The sequence below is a fragment of the Urocampus carinirostris genome, chromosome 13 (assembly GCF_059441175.1).
Source record: "Urocampus carinirostris isolate Australia breed hairy pipefish chromosome 13, RoL_Ucar_1.0, whole genome shotgun sequence".
Taxonomy (NCBI): domain Eukaryota; kingdom Metazoa; phylum Chordata; class Actinopteri; order Syngnathiformes; family Syngnathidae; genus Urocampus; species Urocampus carinirostris.
In genome coordinates this window covers 19,358,015-19,368,171 of record NC_142361.1, presented here as the reverse complement: position 1 = coordinate 19,368,171, position 10,157 = coordinate 19,358,015, and the positions used below count along the sequence as shown (strand labels likewise).

At 41.6% G+C, this 10,157-nt stretch overlaps 1 protein-coding gene across 1 annotated transcript; it reads right to left on the bottom strand.

The window, feature by feature from the left end:
- Positions 1-449: 449 nt before the first annotated feature.
- pcgf5b (polycomb group ring finger 5b) lies at positions 450-6,330 on the bottom strand. Its single transcript, XM_088351718.1, has 9 exons — positions 6,146-6,330; positions 4,101-4,414; positions 3,563-3,659; positions 3,379-3,434; positions 3,251-3,310; positions 3,040-3,182; positions 1,623-1,721; positions 1,473-1,562; positions 450-673 (listed from the first exon to the last, which is right to left on the bottom strand). The coding sequence occupies exons 2-9, from the start codon at positions 4,213-4,215 to the stop codon at positions 626-628; spliced, it is 708 nt and encodes a 235-aa protein (XP_088207844.1). The 5' UTR covers positions 4,216-4,414; positions 6,146-6,330; the 3' UTR covers positions 450-625.
- Between the last annotated feature and the right edge of the window lie 3,827 nt (positions 6,331-10,157).

Sequence of the window (10,157 nt, the reverse complement as noted above, 5' to 3'; positions counted from 1 at the left end):
AAAAGATCTGGGTACATACAAAAACGGGAACCATTCACTTAAAGTGTGTTTTTTTCAATCAGGCTTAGAGTACACTTATACAATGTGTTTATCAAGTGTATCTGATTTGATAAAACTCAAAAAAAGCTTTGACTGTAAATATTTGAAAGTTCCAAAAGTATGTCAGGTATTTGAACGAGCGATGAATCCAATGCAGAATTTAATTGGTGGCCTCACCTAGGAAAGGTGTGTTTATTGCGAACAAGGCGTCCTACTTCCAGGTGAGAAACGCCTGCAAGAAAATTACTTTGATTTTATGTGAAAAATGCATCGCTGTCGCATCAAAATTAAAATGTATTTATCACGAAAGACCTAAGTCCTTGACAAGAACAGATGTTATGTCACAGAAAAATGTTACCTTTGCTGATGACATCATGATTGTGGTAACAAAAATCAAGTGACTAAACAACCAACAGTAGAAAGGTTTAATAGGCGTTGTTTGAGGCACATACACACGGCTTCATATATCATTCATATATATTAGTCATATTTATATTCTTTTCATGTAGCAAAAAAAAAAATTCTCAACTGCTCTACAAAAATATCTTCATTGCACCCTGTGTGTGAGCGTGTCTGTGAGTATTCATCATCCAAAGTCAATGCGTGGTCGGTACTCCAGGACCATGGGATATGTCTGCCAGGAAAAAAAGACCATTTACGACATTAGAAAATAGAAAGGTAGTAGTTATCCGGCATAAAACCAAGCATGTTACACATCCCATAACATTAAAAAGTCCTTAAATGGACACTGTGTAATATTTGACCACTAGATGTTGCTGTATTGTGTAGTGCAACAGAAAACGAGTGCTACAAAGCACAAGGAAGAATATTAATTAGGGAGACTCAAAGCGATCAAACCACAGCCTTAACAAGGCTTGTGGGATTTCCGTAGCAGCAAGATGGCGGACTATCATGTGAATTCCCTTAAGGTGAAAATAGATACAAATTTCTTGACCTTAAAATTGTTTAAGCGATAGTTCACGTATTTTTGCTTATTAATCCCAAAAAATACAATTTTTTTTTAATGAATGACGTTTGTTATTCCAGTAGCAGGCGCTAAATATTACACAATGTACTGTTAATGCCTTCAAACGGGTTTCAAACACATGCCTCTCGGCCCGAATGCCCGCCGCATCATTTTACGTGATCCACAAGAGCTTAAAATGTTTGAGCGGCTAAAAATAAGTCATAGAAATTCGTAGATCAAAAACTACACACAGTATCAATCGACCACCTACCATTAGGTGAGCAAAACTTGTAACGATGCAATTGTGTCACATGACCAAATGTATAAGACATGACTTTTAACTGAAAGAACATGAAACATAATTTCATAGCTGTGCGTCAAGAAATGTAAAAAAACAAACAAACCCCCCCCCAAAAAAACATGTAATCTACCAATTTCCAAACAGAATGTGTAACTGCCATCTTACATTGTCAGCATTCAGCCTCCATCTTGTCATGTAGATGAACTCCATGGTGTGATCTCGGCCCATGATCTCGCCATTGCACAAAACGTCCAACTGTGGCACGGGCGCGCGTTAGCATTTTTAGCAGCCGAGGCTCATGCTAATGTTAAGTACCTCGTAGGAGCTGGGCAGTTTGAGTTTGAGGCTGAGAAACTTCTTGATAGTTCCCACCGTCACGCGACTGGAGCAGCGGATGAATTTCTTCATTAGATCCTATTTCACAAGCATAGCAGAAACATCTTTTAGTCAGAGACTGTTTCCTGTGAAAAAATTATAACAACAGGAGAGTATTAACAAACAAGGAAGAAATAGTGTAATGGAAAACCTAAGACTTCAACAAGAATATGAAAAACGATTGGTTTCCCAGATTAGGTGCATATACTGAACTTCATGCCTTATAGTGTTGTACTTTTAGTTGAATTGGATTACTTTCATTGTTTTTGGCTCTGCTCTTTGTTGTATTTTGAAAACGTGAGTCCTGCCTGGACAAGAATATTCACTTACATTATGTCAAACGCGTTCACTCACTCAAATGAGACACGCTCATTCACAGTACTGTACTGAGACGCATGCATAGATGTTGGTCAAATATACACATTAAAAAAAACATTTTCACACACGCTAATGAAATGTTTTCCTTATTTTTTTTAAAACAAGCATATTTACAAACAAACATGTTTATGATTATATTTCATCATAATATATGCAAGAATAAGGGCAGCACGGCGGCGCAGTGGTTAGCGCGTGTGCGGCACAGTTCTAAGGTCTTGGGAACCTCCTGTGTGGGTTCAAATCCAGCTACCAGACTTACTGTGCAGAGTTTGTATGTTCTCCCCGTGCTTGCGTGGGTTTCCTCTGGGCACTCCGGTTTCCTCCCACATTCCAAAGACATGCATTTGAGGTGGATTGGCCGGTCCATATTGTCACTAGGTGTGAATGAGCGAGCGAGTTGTCAGTCCCTGTGTGCCCTGCGATTGGCTGGCAACCAGTTCAGGGTGTCCCCTGCCCACTGCCCGATGATTGCTGGGATGGGCTCCAGCACCCCCGCGACCCTACTGAGGATAAGCGGTGCAGCTAATGAGATGAGATGGGAGATATGCAAGAATCTCAGTATTGTGAACAAACGTGTCCCACTTAAGGGAACTAGCGCTTTTGACAAGTGTGCTTAGAAGCGTTTGACGGGTACGTGTGTAAGCTTTGACGTAGGTTTATGAAACCCTTTTCAGTACTGTAAGATAGCTCATTTGACCAGTCTGTAAGAGCACAAACCTTTGACCACTATGTCTGAAAGCATTTCACCAGTATGCATGTAAGCTTTGGACACGTTTCGACTCACTCTTATGTATGAGAGCATTTCATGTGAAAGAATAATAGCCAGTCCTGAATTATGGATCAGACGGCACCCCATATAAAAATATCTGAAGAACGCATGTTGTCTGTTGTTCTCTGTGCCAATCATCCACCACACTTTTCTGCTACTTCAGTGAAACTGTAGATGGATGGAATTCCGCTGTGCACCATGCCAACATACCGTGACGCTGGCTTGGTTGGCATGGCCAGTGCCATTGCGCAGGCTATCCAGGCAAATGGCGATCTGGGGGTCACTTCTGTGGCAGTCCTCGTCAGCGGCAGTGCTGTCGCCATCAGGGAGACCAGCCCTTACCGTCGCCTCATCTGCCGGGCACCGAAAAAGGTCAGCACTCATACACAAACCGTTTCCATTTGCCTCTTAGTCTTCTCACCCGAGAGGTTGTCGCCGTGCCGGTTTTGCTTCCAGAACTCGGATTCACGTGCTTCCTCTTCTGGACCGTACAAAATATCTCGGATGAGTGACAGTCTCTGTGATAAATGCGCAAACCGCAGCACTTACGCTCTCGCAGGCCCGGAACCAACTTGAAGATGATCTCTTCCAGCGTGTTGTCCAATCTATGGACGTAAGATAACGACCAAGAAAAGCCAGTTGGAAAACACAACATGTGCGGACAGTCAGGTGAGAAGACACAGGATTGAGGAAAAAAGTGGGCAGGAAGGCTCAAGAAACGTGGCGCTCTGACCGGAGCATCTCCAGGGGGTTAGTCTCGTGGACCTGGATGCCGCATTTGGGACAGTCGTTGCTCTCCTCAAAGTGCTGCACGATGCAACTCTTGCAGACTGAGGAAATAACACAAATATGCTGAGAAAACCTAGGAAGCTAAAGTTGGGCAGGGTGGAGGACTCAGTGATAGTGAAGGGTTGTTCGCGAACAAAATGTCTCTTTGAAGTGAACGACAAAAGACAGCTCCTTATTGATGGGGCTCCCATCATCTGTTTATTTATCCATTCACATCCCTCCCTCCTTAGCACAGGGACAAATGAATTATAAGTGCTCGTTGAACTATGTTGGGCATTGCTAACACATACTTGATAGAAAAAAGATTTAACTTTCAGCTGTTTAAGGCCACCTGACGCAACCCATCTCTATTAAAACAAACAAGATCTGAAGGGCCGTTTGGGAGCAGAAAAAGACGGTTTTTTTTGTAAGCTTAGGCAAAATGGACGGTTCTCTAAAAAGAAAAGGGGTTCCCATCACTACTCAAATGGCGGGCATCTTACAGCTGTGCAGGCACTCAGTGACGGTGGCAGGCTTGATCAAGTAACCTCCGCAGACGTAGCAAGTGATGAAATGGTTGAAGTCTCGCACGCGTTGCGTCCTCCCGCTGGCGGCCATTGCGTAGCAAAGCGAAAGGGGTTTTTTCAGGACCGATCCACGTCAGTCGAGGTCAAAGGGAAGCTGATCGAAGTCCTGCTCCATGGCAGCGGGTCTCCATCACATAAAAAGTCGAACTGGCCACTCCTCTCCTTGTCCTTCCTGAGCGTTGGCAGGTTGCATGGTCACTCCATGAGTGGGCCACCGTTCCTTCACCACACTTTGCACAAACACAAGACAGTATAAACCAAGGACAAAAAATATAATCATCATTTCTTCATTAGAACTGCAATGATTAGTTGATATCGTCGATAAAAATCGATTACCGTCTCCTTCCTGAGAGCTAACATACAGAAATGATTGGCGTCAACATCAAGTATGCGTACTAAAACATCTTAAGTTTGTCAACATTTTAACCTGAGTACGGCGAATAAAACGAATACTTGCAAAGTTTTCAAAGCAGACTTTGCATATTATAGAAGTACCTTGGTGATGTACAAACACTCAAAGAGAAAGCACATCGGACAGTTGAATGAAACAAGTCTTACTCAATAGAGTAAGAGATTTTGCTACAACCCTCCTCCAGTAAATGATTCAATGACTGGAAACATGCGCTGGAATCAGGAAACGACTTAAAAAAAACATGCAACTTAAAAAAAAACATTTAGTCTGTAAAACAATGTAGAAAGATTCTGATAAAGGTAGAAAATCTAGAAAAGAGATTTCCACGTTCTTCAATTCAGAAAAACTGGCTCGCAATACATATTACATGCCAGCCGTAATTAAGATTGTGGAAATTTTAGCTTTGAATTAATCGCTGTTACAAGAAGATAATGCTGGTTTTGCCAGTTTGCTGGAAGACAGTGACTCGCTGGGGCTGTTTTGTCTCTTTTCATGTGCACATATCCAGAATAAAAAGGACTACATAAACAATCCCACATAATGCACACTGTACATGCCCAAGGATAAAGAACAAGATAATCGAAAGGATGAGGAAATTTGTGAAACAGGAGATAGCGAGACAATTCGGAGGATAGCTGGCATGCCAGAAAAGTGGATGGAACAATGGATCAAGGACCAAGAAAATATAAATCTATAGTTGTCTGTTTTGTTGAGGAAAATTATGCTGCACGTCAGCGTCTCTTGACATTGGTTTTCTATAAGAAAAGTGATGCAAAAGCTCTGACAGGTGTAAATATTGATTACCTTCATCACTTTGACAAGTGTTACATCGGTTTTTGGATATTGATAATATTACTTCTGTCCATTGTTTTAAGTAAAGAAACCTGGTGTAGGCTGTTGCTGGATGTGCTTTTGGTTACGTTTAATGTGCATCAGTGCTGTGCAAACAGATTTTGTGAGTAATAATAATTTTGAACCCCCATGCATTTGATATGCCCTTTTGAGGCTGATGTCTGGTGACAGCGGAGATAGTATAGTATAATTTTTTGGTTTGAACAATTTTATTGACACTATTAACAGCAAATAAACAGTCTTTAGCACGTAGGAACTTCAACATAGATGAATTTCAGATGTAGTCGACAACCCAGAACAACTTCTCGAGTCCCCAAATACTGTACTACGCACTACGCTGACTCCGCCCCCTAGTTACAAACCGGAAGTGATCCACCTGCAGCGAACGCATTTCCAAAGACGTCACCGACTTGTTCATTCACTCACACATTCACAGTCATCTTACGTCACTGTATTCACTGTATATAATCATGACAACCTCGATAAAAATAGACGTCACTCGCACGTATTGCAGTTTTAAAGACGACGCAACCTAAACCGAAAAGTTGGCAAGCGTGACATCTCGAGCGTTTTGAACACGCATCCCGATCGAAATCAAGAGAAGAAACGCAGGCAGCAGTGGGGTGAGGCGCGGGTCAAGTTCAATCCAGAAGCGACGCCCAAAAAAGGAAATCGAATAGAAATCGAACAAAATCACCTCCGACTGTCAAGCTGGTATCCAGTCCTCTGCTTTTGCTTCCTGCTTCCTGCGCGGATGCTCGTTCGCGTACCCGCGCGCTGCCTGCCTGGGACACGCAACACGGAACTTGGACGCTACACTCGGCCACGCTCGGCTCCACTCGGCTAGGTTCGGCCCGCTCGCCTGGCGGGCAGAAAATGATTGCGTAACACACGGGCAATTAGGCGGTTTTTTCGGCCTTGCTTTTTGTCCCTCTTTCTTCACATCTTTTTGTTGTTTTTGTTCTCAGCAAATTCGTTCTTTAAATAAAAAGTATTTTGCCGCGTTATTTATCTCATTTAGGATGGACGTTGCAGCTCACGTGACCAGAAATGTTAAATCATAAATTGGGAATTGCATGCCCAAGACCAGGCTAAACTAGAAGAGGCAAAGCTCATACCTGCCAACCTACACGGCTACATGCCCTTACAAACTGTCATATTTCCCTTTACAAAATACAAAAAAATCTCACACCATATATTTTTTTCAAACCTGTTTATGTAGTTTAACATGTTATATTGTACACGTGTTTCGTTATATCATTCTGTACATATTCTTAATAATAAAATAAAAAATCAGGAACAATTGTTATCAGTGTAACTAAAATACCCATTAATAACACTTCAAATTTAAATTTGTACATAAAGATATTTTTGGGAGCAAAATAATAGTTGGCATTTCTATTTTGTAAATGAAACCACAATATCAACCATTAATGCTTGTATTTTAAATTACAAACAGACTATTTAACAGGGACGGAAATGCATTAAAGCCTTGTGAAGTGATCGGCAACTGTTGGAGGTATGTTGTGCTCTGCGATGAAATGGCAAAACATAACTTCTGCAGCTGTTGAGCAGTCTTCTGGTGTAGTGCTTAATTTTGACCCCTGCAAAATCCTCCCCCCCTCGTGTGAACGTGCATTCTGCTGCGCTTCCGACAATAGCGATCGTATCCCAATATAATAAGCTTATTAAAACAATAAAGCTATTGTCGGAAACGCAGCTGAATGCGCGTTCACGCGAGGGAGGATTTTGCAGGGGAGTCGAAATTAGGCACTACAGCGGCAGACGCATGCGCACAGTAGCATCAAACGCTCGCTTCGTTTGCAACAAAAAAAAACGATACAGAGGATAGAGGCTACCGGGGCGGACTGACTTGATTGATTTGGCGTTTCGTGATAGTTGGTGTATACCGAATGGTAACCATAATTGACAAATTAGCATTTTTCCGTACAGATTTTCTTGTACTTCGTACACGTCTTAAAATGCATAATAAACATACTTTGTACGGCAAAAACATACAGGTTGACAGGTATGAAAGCTCCCAAGTGTGAACTGCACGTCCTTATGGTGGCTGCAACAGCAATCAGAGCGTCCTCAGGCAAAGCACACGTAAATGAGAATGCAAGGGTATTTTGTCCGCTGGTGAAAACACACTTGGTTGGGAGCCAAGGTTGGCAATAGTTGCCGAACTCGTAGAATCGTTTTCTGGTTTTCTCTAATTGACCTCTCAAAGGCAGACCTTATTGATTCATTCATTTTAACCCATACCTGTCAACTTCAGCCACATGCTCTGCTTATTCATGACTGCAATTCCCCTTATTAATAGATAGAAACCTCACAAAAACAACACAACACATGTTTAATTACAGCAATGTGGAATAAAAAGAAAGACACCACTATTATCTGCACCGCTTATCCTCAGTAGGGTCGCAGGGGTGCTAGAGCCCAACTCAGCTATCTTTGGGAAGTGGGCAGGAGACACCCTAAACTGGTTGCCAGCCAGTCGTAGGACACACAGAGACAGACAACTCACTCACTCATTCACACCTAGAGACAATTTGGACCGGCAAATTAACCTGACTTGCATGTTTTGGAATGTGGGAGAAAGCCAGAGGAAACCCACGCTGGCACGGGGAGAACATGCAAACTTTAAGCGGGGAGGCTGCGGTAGCTGGACTTGAACCCTGAACCTATTTCTGCATCTTTCTTTGTTTTTCCCCACTTCCAGGAAATGAAGTGTTGCTTATCATATATAGCAATGCAAAGTTTCGCTGACTTTATTTGTTCTACAGATTTTTTTTTTCCTTCTGAAACAAACTGTCAAATTGTATTTAAAGTAAATGCTTTGATCCAAGATAAGATTTGCTAGTGCACTGCGACAATATTAGGAATCTACGATGACTTTGTTTTCTGCTACCAATGAACAAGACCATTTGGATATGAAGCAAAATTGGCACTTTGAGATTAGTCAAAAAAAAACAACAAGTTTTTTTTCCTGTAAAAAATGTTATACAACATATGCAATTTGAAATGATCAAAAAGCATATAAAGTACAAGGTAAAATGTATAAGTTGACAGGTATGCTTTATCTGCTATGGTGCTAGCTTTCAAAATCAGTCTTATTTGTGAAATCTCTGCACATTGCACCCCAGACTGGCCTCAGCTTTCCTTCCTTCAAGCCTTTGTCCACGGAATGTAGCTTCTGTGCCCGCGCAAACTCCATTCCATTCCATGTTGTGGGTGAATCTTTCACCATGCGCTTCTGCGAGCCTTTTGCCCTGGCGTGAATCCTAATATAACAACAACAGCTATTAGAACAAAGGACGCCTGAGGACGATTCAAATATTTATTGCAGAGACTGATTGAACATATATATTACTGAACTACCCGTAAATGAACTGTGGTGATGAAAGTGCTGTCACAGTTCCCACGCTAGTAAGTATGTTTGGTAAATATGAAGTAGCTTCTGGTCTGCGGCCAGAAGGAAGCACAATTTCTGGACTATAAGCCGCAACTTTTGTCACACATTTTCAACCCTGCTGCCAATGCAGAGAATGTTTGCATTTTTTCTACCATCGGCCAGGGAGTAAGACGGATGGTGTTGAGGAAGACGCAAGTCACTACCGCCAATAAAAACAGAGGAATATTCACATACTGTAACACGCTATTTACATTAAACAATTTAGCATAAACGGACCTTCATTATGCAAAATGCAAAAAATAAAATAATATGATGCAGCTTTGCAGTCAAAGAAATCTGGCTGATAGACAAATAGAAATAGGTAATGCACGTCAACTTTGCATTGATGCATCGATGGGGAGACGCTGGGAATGGCAGCGGGAAGAGCTGGAGCAATGTAAAAAATCAAGAAAGCTTTCAGGGGTAACAAAAAACAGTTTGCCAAACTGGAACATATTCTTGAAGGCTGGGTTTTCGTACAGAGAGCAGATGGGCAAGGTCTCCCCACTGTGCACATGCGGCTTATAGTCATGTGCAGCTTATGTGTGTATAAAATGTTTTTTCCTTCAAAATGTTATTGGGTACGGCTGTGCTTTCTAATCCAGAAATTATAGCAAACGCCTTTAAATGAGGACGATTCAAATATTTATTGAAGACACTGAATGAACATTTTACTGATGCAATTCTGTTCCGAGTTTTTTCTCTCAAGGTAGCTCATTTATTTACAAAGTATTTGTTGATGGTCGAAGGATCCCCTATCCGCCTCGTGGTGGGGGCACCACTTCCTTTGGGCCAGACTGTCGCAGCAGACTTTGCCCCCAAAGCCTAATGGTACTGGTACCGGATCTTAAATCTCTGAGGGGAAACTCTTTTTTTCCCACTGTTTACAAAAGGAAACAAATTCAATTCTGTTTCGAAATTTTGAGTAGGCTTTTTTATTCAAATTTACATGTTTGTGGATTTATATTTATGATAGTAAATCCACCTCTTTCAAATGTTCTTACTGTACGAAAGGAAATTAAAGAATGATAAACCAATATTGTGCTCAGGACAGCACGGACATCGGCCAAAAATATGTCGACAGACTCCACAACCAAAACGTACAAGGGAACCAAAGCAAAGTGCAACAGATTTAATGGATATGCATACACTCCAGAAATGAATGCCGAGATCAAAGCTTGTTTTAAAATAATGACAAAATAAGTTTTATGTCCTTACAAAATGTGCTCAAAACAGAATCCATTAGCTG